Genomic DNA, 14,835 nt, shown 5'->3' with positions numbered 1-14,835 from the left:
AAACGCATTCTGAACCCTACGAGATTTATCAAAATAATTTACCTACTAAGTATTTAACACATGAAAAAGTCTTCAGAAAAATCGATGGTATCAGGATTGCACCCGTGCGAATTCGGGGCGGGTCGTAATATTATAATTGCCAACGTTTGTGAGTAAAAGTAAAACAAAAAAATATTAATGTCTGGTTATAATTGTATATTTTTTTTAAATGTGTATATAACTTGTATTTCAAAGAAAGTTACACAATAATTTCGCAAAAATATCTTTCATTTTGTAAAACAAAGTACAAAAATAAAAAGATTTCTACTAGAGTAACACGTTTTAATTAAAATTTCCAATACTCCACACATCCAGATTACTGATTATCAATAAAACGTAACAATACGACATAACTTGTAAAGTTTTAGATTTTTATTCAATTTTTTTTTCAAGAAAAATGATACATATCTGTTTGTAACGCAATACTGCACACTTTTTACAAGAAAAACGCAACAAGAAGGGCCCTTTCTGAAATAAATAATCATAATAAATTTAATAACCGACTTATTGTTCTGAATACAATTTGATTCAAAAAAACGAGAACGTTTTAATATGTTGTATTGAGCTGAATAGTCTAAGCATAATAATTAAAAAGTTACAGGAATTTTAAACTTTCAAATGCGTTTTCCCAACAATTGAGATTTTGACTTTGTCACGTTATAGAAGCAAATGAGCGATATGTAGTTAACGAAATATAACCTTTGCGTAGTTATTACATCTTTTATTACACCCGCACATAACAAGCCCCTACAGATTGTATTATTACGTATATGTACAGAGATTTTTCTGTTTAATCGATGTATGTGTGCAAAAACATGCTAGTCTGCCAATTTTGTATTAGTTTGAGTTTGTAAAGACACAAATTATTTTTGTGAATGTGTGATTGTGTTTCAAAGTGTGAGTTACCCTCCCCGCACCAAAATCGGCAGAAAGTTTAGTTAGAACATTTGCCAGCGTGCTCCATCCATTACTTAATGATCTAAGAATTTAACGTATGCATTTATGGTAGATTAGGGACATCTATAATACAATTAAATAGCTAAAATTTTACAATATACTCTGTGGTCCATAGATACACTATAATTTTTACTCTGTACCCTGTGGTCTGTCAACTGTCAAGTGTCAATCTCAAAAAACGAAACCGCAAAGTGCAAACTGCAAAGTTGCAAAATGCAAACGCCAAATTCCAGACTTCGAGTCCCGAGAATTGCTGTAACAACTGAGGAATTTGATCAATAATAGTTGAATCAGGCATCGGTCCTCCCACGTATAATCGTTTCTGTTATAATTTGCCGAGTTTATATATTATTTTTATACCCAAAAGAAAACGATTATATCAGAAACGATTAGTGTGTAAGCCGTAAGGTGAAACGGCCGCAGGTTAGTTCTTTAGTTACTTTACGAATATGATTGTTGTAAAATTATTTTGCGAATATGTGTTTTTCGAAGTAGTGTGGACAGAGCAGTTTTTTTCCAGCTGTATTGTCGTGCCTGGAGGCTTTTTACGTGAGGCGAGATCGTTCTTTATGTGTACCTAGCAGTTTTACAAAAGGCTTAGCTCTGTTTTATGTTGGAGCGAGTCTCTTGCAAACCTGCAACATTCCTCGACTTATATCTGTGACCGAAAATGATGTATATATGATTCACACGCATTTACATCTAGCGATGGTAAAAATCCAATTGTGTGCTGTCAATGGATTTTTAGAATTATCGCCATGTGTAAATGCTCGCCTACTTTCTATGAATATTCTTCATAATTTTTGTTGTGATAGTACCTACCTATAACAGTTGGTTTAAGAATTTTGAAACAAATTCCTAGAATTATTGTAACTCTAAACTCACTAATAAACTTAAGTTTTGCCTGATGGGATTTTTTTTATTAACAAAATTAACTACCAATGTTTCAATATTCTTATGTCTTTATCTCTGGTGTAGTAATTCCTGAATGTTTTTTTTAATTTATAAGTAACTTTCTTTCTTAGTACTTGTGTGGCATATTAAATATATAATATTTTGTATTATTATTCACTGATCACATTCATTTACTTTCAAGACAATTTGAACAAAAACTATACCATACATTTCCATAAATTCAGCTGAAAGATTTCAGTATTATCTCATTCACTTTTATTCTTTTTTATCCTATTAAAAGATTCATGTTGGCTAAAATTGCAATAAACCTGTTAACAAATAAATGCCTTATTTTGCATAAACTGCAATTTTAATATAAGTAGTCTTCCTATATTTTAATTGTAATAAATTGATGCTGATGTGGCAAGAATTTACTGTCAAGATTTACATTGCTATAAAATTGATATTCTAATTTTTGAGAAAGATGATTAATATTTTAAAAGTTAGACATAATCCTCTCCAAAAATAAGCATAGTTTAAATATAAAATTTATGAAAAATATATAATTTTTTGTAGTTTCTACATAATTAATAAAGTATTGTAATAAATACAAAAGTTCTTAAATTATTGAACATTCACTTTGATGAAAAAAATAATCTTATTATTTATATGTAGTATATATTTGTAAAGAAACAACATTATTATATTATGTACTAATAACTTTTTTATAGATTTATAAATTGTTTTCTTGGAAATTAATAACATTACTTGTCTACAAACAATTGACTGGAAGACTCAAGGACCCTAAAATATTATAATATATTCTTCAAATAAACATTAAATACATATCAAACAAATTCTATTCGTCCTAAGATTTATTTTATCTAATATATATTATATATTATTAGCTATCATATTATATCAATATTTATACATAATAAGTATGCATGTTCTGATATGCACGGCAATTGTTTTAATATAATATGTTCAATATTATTAAATTTTGAATGTTACAAGGAAGTAGCTAAAAACCAGGTAGAGTATATTCATTATTTAAAATGGAAGCACTAAAGGGTGTTGAAACTTAGTAATTTTTTTAGGTAGAAAAAACATGAGTGAGGTAAATGAATGTCCGCCCAGTAAAAAGGCGAAAATAGAAAAATCTGTTGTAAACGATGAAAATCCAGATTTCACTGAAGATACACAGGCAGATGACGATCATTTTGTGATGGATGATAAGTACAATAACTTTGTGACGCCAGAGGAATTGCAGAAGTTAAAGGAGTTCAAAATTCTGGACGAAGTCAAGTCTGACGATGAGTCAAGTGATGGCAGCTCGGTCACGTCTGAGGGTATTGTATTGTAGCATAATATAAGAAAAGCAATAATTTATAGTTATTATTTTAAAATTGATAATGAGTGAATTAAAAAAGAAACAAAAAAGGGGGAAGTTGAGGTGCATTGATACATGGGGAACATATTATATACAGTCAATATATATTGAAAACAAAACATGTTAGGAGAGTTGTTTGTCACATAAAGAAAGGTTCATACATCCTACAGACTCACATGAAGCAACATTCAATTGTTAGTGCTTCGACATGTGTTATCTTTCTGTTGTTTCCACCAATTTATCAAAGCATTCTTTAAGATGTGATTCTTGTTATATATTTATTATTTAGTGTTAGCGGTGATATATTAAGATATTTGTAAGTACATATGTCATTAGTCATTACATTATGTAGAATTAAATTTTTTCTGTTTATAAATTGCTTAAATTTTATAAAATATTTATTTCTATTGAAGTAGACACTACCAGTGCTGTCGGGGTACATTTATATGTATCAGTATACGTTTAATGTCATAATTAGGTCTAAATATTTAGAATTGTTTCAATGTGCCCTAACTCCCTCTACAAAGTTAGAGTTATAAATGCTTGATTGGATTATTATTTGTTTTGTATTACAAAAATTATATTCTCCAGAAATACCAGAGGAAGAAATAGAGAAAATGTTAGAAGAGGATTTGCCAGAAGATTTCAAAGGAGTTCCTAAGCCAAAAGAAAAACCATATATTTTAAGGTCCAAAATCATTATGGAAGGTAAGGTTTATTATAGATATTATTGAATTTGCAACACAATTTTGAAAATATCTAAAAGTTTTAAAACATGCCATATTACGAGGTAATACATAAGTATTAAAAATAAACATTTATTTTCGATTTAAAAGATAAAGACATTCAGCCTTTCAATATATCCATACTAAATATTATAAATGCGAAAGTCACTCTGTCTGTCTGTTACTCAATCACGCCTAAACTACTGACCAATTTGCATGAAATTTGGTATGGAGATATTTTGATACCCGAGAAAGGACATAAGCTACCTTTTATTGCGAAATATGTACCACGGGCGAAGCCGGGGCGGACCACTAGTATATAATAAAGTAATTGTAAAATAAACATTGATATTATTTACAGAAAAGGGTATAAATCCCTTCGAAGTTCTACCCCTAGAGTGGATCTGTGCTCGGCATATGAGCGGCATCCCCGTTTATATGCACCGGCCGAGTCGGGTAGTCACGCTTGCTAAACCGTATTGTCTTGGGAAGAGTAATATTCAGGTAAATTAGCTACTCTAGATACTAATTTTACATATTGGTAACTATCTATACTGTTCTCTTTTCTTATTAATTATTTAATATGTACTGTATTTTGGCAATTAAGTTTATTTTTTAACTAGCTGCGCCACGCGGTTTCTCCCGCGAGGCTCCGCACCTATTGGTCTTAGCATGATGATATCAATGAATGGGCTAATTAACACAGAAATAATTTTTCAAATCGGACGAGTAATTTCTGAGATTAGTGCGTTCAAACAAACAAACTTTTCAGCTTTATAACATTAGTATAGATGTTTTTTTCTAGCAATGAGGATTATTTTTAATAATATATTCCCTAAGGATATTATGAATTTGGTTTGTATTTTTTTTGTTTACTTACTTCCCTTTTTTGGATACAATATAAAATGTAGTAATAATATGTTTCAATATTGTAGAAATGTCTCTAATATAAAACAAATTAATTTCAGCGGCACGACATTCCAATAAGCGCAATTCCTTGTCTAGCGTACAGAAGAGCTCTGGAAGAAGAAGAAAAACAGAAAGAAATAGATAGAAAAATACAAGAGCAAATCGAAATTGCTAACGCACAAGCGAAAAAAACGGAAAAGCCCAAAGGATTGAACAAGTTAAACGAAAGATTGGCCTTTAAACCCTATGACATATCAAAGAAAACTATAGATTTAGTGAAAAAAGAAAACAATACTGTATGCCCGTTTAGAAATAGTATGGAAGACATTAGTTTAGAAGAAAATATCACAGATACAGATAAAATAAATAATGATGTTAATGATATTACTGGGGAGGACATTACAGAAATAGGTTGTAAGAAAATTGATAACATTCAAATTAAAATTCAACCTATGACAGAAGACTCTAACAGTAATAATGAAGAAGCATTTCAACTGAATGAACCACAAGATATTAAATGCAATACCAATATTAATACAGAGAATAATTCAAATCAGAAAACTGGAGAAACTGAAAAAATTGATGAAAATGCGGAGGCAAATAAAATACCTTTGAATATACAGCCAGTTATTCTGCCGGGGGGAGTAGCCATGCCACCACCCAGAGTCGAAAATGTTAATACTAGTTGGAAAACTCAACATCTAACGTATGAACAAATTAACGATTATTGCAAGAAGTTGTTCCAATTTAAAACAGTAGAAGTTATGCAGTTTAAGTAAGTTGCTTTAAAATATTATAAATACGATTTTTAAATTTACATTTTTAATATTTATATTGTTAGACTATGTTTGCAAGTATTACAGACTTCCTGAGGTTATAAGGGTAAGTTCTAATTAAATAAGTTGTAAAAATAAGATGCTTATCTTCTAGTATATGAAATTCTCGTGTTGCGGTGTTTGAAGTAAAACTCCTAAACGGCTTGACCGATTATCATGATATTTTGCATGCATATTGTGTAGGTCTGAGAATTGAACAACATTTTATCTTTCACGCCCCTAAGTGATAACAGTAAAGCAGAACAATGTTTACTGTTATGGCTAGTAATTTACAAATTTAAGTTACTTTTGAAAAATTTGATGTTAGAGTGTGTTTATTGAACTAAATGAGTATTCATGTATTAAGTTTTTATATATTTACTTTGCAAGGCGTTGGGCGGACCGTCGGAAATACACAAAAGCTAGAAAGGCTTTGCAACACCCCACTTTACCAGAAGGAACAAAGCTTATTACAATACCAAATAATGGACAGGAAAATGGTAAAAATTAAATATTTTTTATGTCAAATTATCTCACAAATGTAATTATGTCACATATGCAAATACTTCATTGAAACTATTTATTGAAAGCAATGGTAGTCATTACCATTGTGACTGTAAAATACAATATTTCATTAAAGTTTGTATGTTCTTTTTCTCCCTATAATTTATTTAGATGCATAGTAGCATTTCTAAATACATTATAACATTTTTTATTCAGTAAGTAGAATATAATCTTGCCATTATTCAGTAATTTGAAATGGAGGTACTTACCTCCATTTCAAATACGCTTTAATATATTATTATTGTTAAATTTCTTCTGTACGCCTATAAAAAAAGAAATTAACTTCTTGGTTACTTACTAAAGAACAAAGAGACACAATACAATAAAAATAAAATGATAATCTTAATTTTTCAGGAGGAAAAGGCAAGAGAGACTGGGTGATGAATATGAATGGCCGGTGTTATCTATCTGTCTTCCACGAATATGTGTATCGAGCACTACATAAACAACCTGTATATGAGTTTACACAACTAGGTATGTATTATGCTTCCTCTTTTAGTTTTAAATATATTTTAAGATATATATATTTACCTACCTTGTGGTAAATGTTAAAAATATGACGATTCAAAAGTGCTTCTAGAAGAGTCTAATTGAATAAATAAATGTTTGAGTTTGTGTAAACCCAAAAAAGATTTTTCCATACAATGAAGCCAATAATCCTAGGCAAAACTCTGCGTACGCACGATACGAGCAGAGTTTTCAAATAAGCGATTAGATGGACTTTTGTAGTAGACTTGTGTTAATTTCAATGAAGGTTTTATACAACGCTTCTCGGATATTTTGACGATCTTACACGATTTAAGCTTTGATGATATTTTAGGCGTCTAGATGTTTGTAGCTCTGAAAATTGAAGACATTTTCATAGCGATTGTGTGTTTATTTTTTTATTACACGGTATATGAATGATACCTATATTTATACATACCTACCTTTGTATTTTTGACGTGACAACGTCTTATAATTCGATAGAGCTGGCTGCACGCACGAAAAAACATGACTCATGCGGCGTTACCTCGCTCTGAGGCGTTCCGTAAGGCTTGAAGTGCAAGCGAGAGCGCGGAACGAGCGACAAAGAAGCACAATCAGACGTTGTCGCGTTCAACTATCGTCAGTAAGCCGACTTTACAGACAACCAATTTTTTATTACACGGTATATGAATGATACCTATATTTATACGTAATACCTACATTTGTATTTTTTTTTTTAGAAAACGCGTCAAACCCATACCAAGCTACAGTATTCATTGGTGACATGCGCTACGGAGTGGGCTATGGGAGCAGCAAGCGGCAGGCCAAAGCGGCAGCAGCGAGGGCTTCCATACAAATACTCATACCGGAGATGAACGAAGAGATTGCCGCTCCTAATTCTAATGAACCGGACTTTTCAGTACGTAAAGTGAATCTAAATTTGCTTGTAGAAAAGAGTATTTCTATTACCTACATTATATTATATAAGCTTATAAGCTTGACCTTGGTATAGTGGTTGACGCGTGAGCGTAGCACCGAGGGGTCCTGGGTTCGATTCCCGGTGGAGACGAAGAAAAAAAAAAGTGTGTGCGTGTAACCTTTACGCGCGATTGAAGTAAAACTTCTTTGGCGTTGACGACATATATCACTGAAATGATTAAATATTAACTTAAATAAATAAATATTATATTATAATTTAATTATATTTATTATTCATGTGCTTTACAAAGATTATTTAAATGTTATATTAATATTATTCATTCGAAACAGGTAATTGAATGTCATCATAATTTCTTACGTACGAAATTATAGGTTTGTGGTAACTATAATGTGAAACATAAATTTTACTCTCTAAATTTGCTACTTTTCTTGAAAATACAGCATCTATCGTTGTACCGAAACGCGTTGTTGAATGAAGTCGAGAAGTATTCATAGATAAATCAAATTTTTCTTCTAAAAAATCAATTAACGGCTGAGATTCCTGAGAGCGAAAATTAACATTAAAATCTCCAGTTAGAATCATCGGTAATTCATGATAATTACTATTTAAAAGTCGAGAACCTTCAATTGTGAAGTGAAGTAATTGCTGATGAATAAATTTTATGATATTTGTCAGGCTAGTATTTGTAGAAATATAAATAACAACGATAATCACAGGTTGGTCATTCGTATTAACACATCGAACCAAGGCGATGTCACCAATTTGTGAAACCTCATCGGAAATTTGTGATAATATAGTTGGTGAAATATTTTGAATTGGTGTTACATTGTTCAGTGTATCTGTAGATGAATGATATACAGCTACTCCACCAGCAGTTGAGTTGGGTCGTTTGTATTGGGTAACGCAATAAAAATTTTCAATAAGAATTTGTTCGTCATTTTTCATCCAAGTTTCGGAAAATAACAGCAATGTGGACCTTTTTAATACTTTATCATTCAGATCAGAAACATGAGCACGTAAACTTTGGCAGTTGAAGGAAAATAGTGTAATGTTACTCTCATTTACAAGGTTATATAATTCTTCCTGTTGTGTTATTAGGCGAGAATTTGAAAGTCTTTCAAATTCACACTGTAAATCAACTATTCCCCCTGGACGCTTTCTTCCATGATAAAATTTGTTGTCATCGGTGTTTGAGACAATGAACAAGCCATTTATATCAGTTACTCGTGATAATGCTACATATAACAGCTGCTGACTGTGACTTTTATTGTATTCATAAACGATTTGATCAAAAGTACCACCTTGAGACTTATGTATTGTAAGCGCACAAGCAGATACTAATGGAAAGTGATTTCTATTTGCAAATATTGTCTTATTTCTATTCATTGGTACAGATGACGATCTTCGTAAAATTGGGACTGCTGTTCTACTAATGTTTAGAGTTTGAATATGATGGGCAGCTTTTTTCCTAATTTTCTCTCCTATCTTACCAGGAAACTCAAGCCATAAGCGTATGAAGTTATCACTGTCATCACGTTCAATATACACTAACTTTCCAACACAACCGTTGGCTAAGCCATCAGATACATCAATATTGGTTGTAATAATGTAAAATTTGTTAAGAACTAGGTAATATGATTTCATAAGGCGATCCTCCTGTATCAATAACTGACATTTTATGAAATTGTTGGCGTACATATGCTTCTTGTTCAACTGAATGACAACATATATACATATCTGTTGCTATGGATACTACTTTGTCTTCAGCAATATTTAAAATAGATTGATTATAATCCGCAACATGTTTATTTTGATTTTTAATTTACTTATTTTAAAAGTAATAAATAAACAAGTATATTTAGAGATTTTCAAAAAATTTTGCAATTTAAAATAATGTTTTTAAAACTGTTGAATTTTTCATTCACTTTGCTATTCACAATTGATCCGTTTGAAAATTTGAAAATAAATAATCCTAATTGATTATGATATTTGCCACTAGCTGGCGTATAAGTCAAGAAGCGTGTAGTATATGACATATACTTACAACCAATCAGAATTATTATTTTTAAATGGCGGAAACTACGCAGACTATAGTAAGCGTTACTTCCGTCAGAAAAAAAATCTGAGTTACTCCCTAGTCGCGCCTAAAGAAGTTTTACTTCAAAAAATGTCTCGGTCTAGCAGGACACAGAAGGCTGATCACCTACTTGTCCCTAAAGAAAGTCGATCAGTGAAACAGGTGTATAATGCATCTGCCCCTTACCCCACTAGGGGACATGGAACTTCACAAAAAAAAAAAACATAATATAAGCTTAACCACCACTGCCAGAAATCATCTTTGCTAGAAAGACTATAACACATTCGTACAAACTTTCGCGTTTATAATATTAGTAGGAAGGATGGTATGAGTCATAACAATGCAATGGTCGAATTTTCAGCACTAACAATAGTAGCTATAATGAAATCCTCTCATAGTTTGATATTAGAAGCAGGTTACAAATCGAGATTTCACAATATATTAAGTAGTTGCTTTTGTAAGGGTTTCTGCAAGCATAAGTAAATGGAGTTTCTTGCCGATTCTTCTCCATAGATACTGCTTTCCGAATCGGTGGTAAATGTTAAAAATACTTATGTAATGACGATTCGAAAGTGCTACTAAATAGTAGTCTAATGAATAAATGAATGTTTGAGTTTGAGTTTAAATACATAAATAAAATGTAATGAAATGAAATGTCATTTTTTCAGTTTTTAGTTCATTTTGGTAATGGTAATGAAATGTCATTACCAATACCATTTTTAATAATTTTTTTTAACCTCAATTATTGTGCTGTGTACATACAATTTGGCTGGCATTTTACCGCAACATGACGTGATTAAATTTGTGTATAATTAGTCAAAATTGTCAGCTGTGATGTGTACCTATTTAAATAAATAAATAAATAAAATAAATAAATTCCAGTTCTTCGACTACGTGGGTGTAGAGGATCCCCGTATTGCGGAGTTCTGCGCGGCCACGTGCGAACCGTCACCGCACGCTATACTGCGTACCTGCTTGTTGCGGAATTTCGGCGCTAATGATAGACATATTAATGTTAATGTGAGTATTTTGAAGTTATTTCTTACTAGAGGTCCGCCCCGGCTTCGCCCGTGGTACATATTTCGCAATAAAAGGTAGCCTATGTCCCTTCTCGGGTATCAAAATATCTCCATACCAAATTTCATGCAAATTGGTTCAATAGTTTAGGCGTGATTGAGTAACAGACAGACAGACAGAGTTACTTTCGCATTTATAATATTAGTATGGATGAGAATGTAAATTATTTCGTTTCATGTAAGTACAGTATTTATATTAACAGCACATATAATGCGCACTCACACGCACAAATGTACGCATACGAACACGTGCATCTATATATGCATCCAAGTCACGTACAAATTTGCTGTAGTAAATGCATTAAGACTGATGATTAGACTTTTTTACTTAGACATTAGACGAAATAGAATGGGTACTGTACCCCTAGTGTGAGTTTGATCGAGTACGAAACGTTACGAACGTTAAAACGTTACGTTAGTATAGGAAATCGAACAGCGCCCCTAGCGTACGTATGGGGAAGCTTTGATTCCCCATACTAATTTCGCTGTGACGCAGACGCGATAGTAAGTTTCGTACTCGATCAAACTCACACTAGCCCCTCTGATCTCAATTATTCAATTCTACATTTAATTGCATTAAAACAAAATAATACTTATTCAAACTTTTCTTTTTTTTATGTTTAAAGCTCCAAAGACAGAGCAGGCGACTCACTTAAACTATATTTATTTAGTACTATTTCTGTAGAACGTTATAATATAAGAAGTGATTTATTTTTTATATCAAATTACAGGTGAAAAAGTTAGAATTCCAGAAAATTCAACTCACCATGCAGGTTGGGAAACACAGCGCTTCCGTTATTTGTAAAAATAAGAAGGCGGCAAAACAACGGGCTTCCCAAGCTATCCTACAGGTAAAATACTTTTTACTTCCAAATTAAATAAATTAATCTTGTTTTTTGATCATATTTCTGTAAGTTCTAGATTTAGTTTTCAAGTCTTCTAATAAAATATAAAATAATAAATAAATAAATCTTTATTTGCTCAAATGTGGTTCACAAGTTATTACTTTATGGAAAGTACAGCACATTCGCCAGTTATACTGGCATGCAAACATAATTTCACAGCTCCGCATATAGATATTAGAATTTATTTAGAAGATATAAGAAGTTATTTATATGAAGAGAGTTGAATTTTAATATCTTTGTACGTATTTTATTATTCAAAAATTCATACATATGTATTCCATTAATTGTAGTACAAGTATAATCTATGTTAAAAATTAAAATATTTATAATATTCCATGCAAACCTCACTTTGTACAAGAGACTGTAATGGTCAGTAACATAAAATTTTAATACAAGAGTCCATTAGTTAACATTCAATCACTAGAAATATTTTATTTAATAGATTTCGTAAGGTTAAATACAGATTTTGTGTCAACACTGAATTTAAATGTATGATTTTAAAATTTCAGTCTCTCCACCCGCACATTCGATCATGGGGTTCCCTCCTTCGTCTTTACGGTTCCCGATCGATAAAAAGCTGCAAAGAAAAGAAATTAGAAGAACAACAAATAACATTATTACAAGATAAAGCAAGAAGGAACGAACCAAATTACGCAGTGCTCGAGAAATTGAGAAATGAAATGCTCAAATTACGAGCAAGGGACGAAGCAGTGGTTCCAATTGGAACATTAATGTTAACAGAGGATCTGCCAACACATTCAGGATCTAATTTAAATAATGTAGACTTGTAGGACACATTCAAATTATAGTTTTTGAAGTGAAAACTTCTTTAGCGGCGTTGAGTACTTTTTCTGTAATGGGTATAAAATCTTAAACTCGCGTCAGGACACGTGACCTGATCGAAAAAGTGTAAGACGGATGGATATCAAACATGCTCAACGTTAATAATCAAGTTCTGCCGGCACTCCCGGAGTGCAACCCGTCTTTTTTTATTTTTAAGTGTGAAACGTGAAAAAAGTTCGTGATAAAAATATAATTTATAAATTTTTAAAGAATAAAATCGCGCCGTGGTCTATTTTTTATATTCCTTAAAAATTTATATTTGAAAACTGAATATCAAATGTATTTCATTGTGGAAAAATGTGATTATTGTAAGAAATTTTAATTGTGAGTGAGTCTAACTGTCTATTGAATAATATTAATTGTAAGTTTTTAAATAATGTCGTGCGTACCCTATGCAATAAATTCCCACAGAATATTATTAATTATAAGCATTTTAAGAGCATAAATAGAATTAAAAACTCGATTCATGTAATGTAAACTAGTGTTCCTCTAAAATGAACCTATCATCAAATATTTGTATATTTTCTGTAAAATTAGTGTTTATTTTAGTTTAATAGCTATATGTATATAATTTTTAGTTATTAGGAAGTATATGCTGTGTTTAATTCACTGCCAATATACGTTTAACCCTTATTAAAACGCTGGGAGCTATACTTCCCACGTCTCAGATTGAAGTAAATCGTGTTTTATTTTTATATGCTTAAACCTAATGCAGTGTAATATTTATCTACGCAATCTTAACATTTTAGAGAACTTTTTTTCATGGAAACACTTTTCAGAGAATTATTACATGTCATGGTAAACACACGTCAAAGTCAGGTGACGTGATTTTGCAGCCGAAAACGACCGTTATTTTTTAGTTTTTGGTGTAGTGCTAAAAAAAAATTAGATAAGTAGATTTGAGTTGTAGCTATGTAAACTAGACTATATTACGGTTGCGTGAAACGTAAAAATATGCCCAGAATATTTCGTTTATACCTTGGTAGAGTCGATTGAAATTAAGTCTTTAAGTGGGAAGATATCATCCCAGTGTTCGTCACTGCACACGACATTCGGAAATTCTATATATAAAATCTGTGTGTCTAAAAAGTCTTTTTTAGTTGGTATAAGCAACTTATTTATTGTTATTCGTTATTTCCTGATCAGATAATTAGAAATCTTAACTCAATACATTAGTATTTACCTATTGTTTTTATTTTGTTTTAGAAAAATGCCATTTTTATGTTGAAGTCATTCATTTTTCAATTCCCGAATTCTTCCCTCAGTAAAAAAAACTTGCATTGATGAGTACTTTCACCTCCTTTATTAAAAAACTTGATCTTTATAATTTTTTACGATAACATTAAATTCACAAGTGGAGTCAGGGCAACTAACTAGTGTTTTAAAATATTGATGTCTGGAGTGGACACTGGGAGCTATAGTTCCCACCTTTCCAAACTTTTTACAAGAGAGAACAGATGACGGGATATATACTTCCCACCGAAAAAAGGGTACTTCCCCCCCACTAACCCCTTTTTTGTGTGTATTTTTGAAATCTACGACACAAAATTACCCAGGAACGTATCTTACTTTTTTGTTAGCTCCTCCACAGGCTCGCGTTTGAATAAGGGTTAATATATTAAGTTTAAGGGCCGATTTTTCAATGTTTGGATAAAACTTATTCGTTGAATAATGTATAAAACTACCATTTTAAAAACGTATTCTAATTGTCCGTATTTGACAGTTTACGTGACATTTTAATATGGTCTAAGAGCGGGGGCACACGATGCGTTGCGGCGGCGGTGCGGCGCCGGAGCGGTGTCGCTGCGTCGTCTTACATAGAAATATCTGTGGCATGTCACACGATGCGTTCCGGCGCCGCACCGGACTTGTAACCACCAAGACGAGGCGGGGAGGGGTGAATGCGGTGCGACGTCGGAGCGGCACCGCTCAGTTGTTTTGCATCACAAGGAAGGACACGCTGTGCAACGCTGCTACGACGCCGCTGCGACAGAACAACGTTACGGCGCCGCACCACTCGTGTGCCCACTGACACGGTGAAATCTTTGCGGTGCGGCGCCGCAACGCATCGTGTGCCCGCGCCCTAAGATCCGAACATAAGGCGAAATTCAACGGCGTGATAATAGAATGAGACCAATTTTATAATTAATTTAGTCTATTAAAATATGTTTTAAAAATGGGTTGACTGGGAAAATCCTGGACAGGACATTTTTAATGAATTAAAAAAAAA

The 14,835-nt window shown here is 32.1% G+C and overlaps 1 protein-coding gene across 2 annotated transcripts; it reads left to right on the top strand.

Annotated features, from left to right (window-relative positions):
* Window positions 1–1,250: 1,250 nt before the first annotated feature.
* pasha (microprocessor complex subunit partner of drosha) lies at window positions 1,251–14,345 on the top strand. Of its 2 annotated transcripts, none has more exons than XM_089708831.1 (12): window positions 1,251–1,419; window positions 2,995–3,242; window positions 3,875–3,991; window positions 4,370–4,512; window positions 4,977–5,692; window positions 6,123–6,232; window positions 6,651–6,770; window positions 7,505–7,683; window positions 10,664–10,801; window positions 11,589–11,708; window positions 12,272–13,226; window positions 14,214–14,345. In XM_089708831.1, the coding sequence occupies exons 2-11, from the start codon at window positions 3,002–3,004 to the stop codon at window positions 12,551–12,553; spliced, it is 2,166 nt and encodes a 721-aa protein (XP_089564957.1). In that variant the 5' UTR covers window positions 1,251–1,419; window positions 2,995–3,001; the 3' UTR covers window positions 12,554–13,226; window positions 14,214–14,345. The 2 variants fall into 2 exon arrangements, with proteins under 2 accessions (XP_089564957.1, XP_089564956.1); XM_089708830.1 differs by having other exon boundaries at window positions 2,991–3,242.
* Window positions 14,346–14,835: the final 490 nt, after the last annotated feature.

The sequence above is a fragment of the Colias philodice genome, chromosome 21 (genome assembly GCF_061535455.1).
Source record: "Colias philodice isolate Cphi_HAF_F1 chromosome 21, ilColPhil1 Martin Lab GWU primary, whole genome shotgun sequence".
In the NCBI taxonomy this organism is placed as follows: domain Eukaryota; kingdom Metazoa; phylum Arthropoda; class Insecta; order Lepidoptera; family Pieridae; genus Colias; species Colias philodice.
The sequence above is the reverse complement of the archived record's forward strand: the minus strand, read 5'-3'. Positions and strand labels throughout refer to the sequence as shown.

Bases quoted from the DNA above. Each gene is read 5' to 3' on its own strand.
- pasha (XM_089708831.1), top strand. From the start codon at position 3,002: ATGAGTGAGGTAAATGAATGTCCGCCCAGTAAAAAGGCGAAAATAGAA. The intron at 5,693-6,122 runs GTAAGTTGCTTT...TTACTTTGCAAG, and splicing joins GTAGAAGTTATGCAGTTTAA to GCGTTGGGCGGACCGTCGGA. The intron at 6,233-6,650 runs GTAAAAATTAAA...TTAATTTTTCAG, and splicing joins AAATAATGGACAGGAAAATG to GAGGAAAAGGCAAGAGAGAC.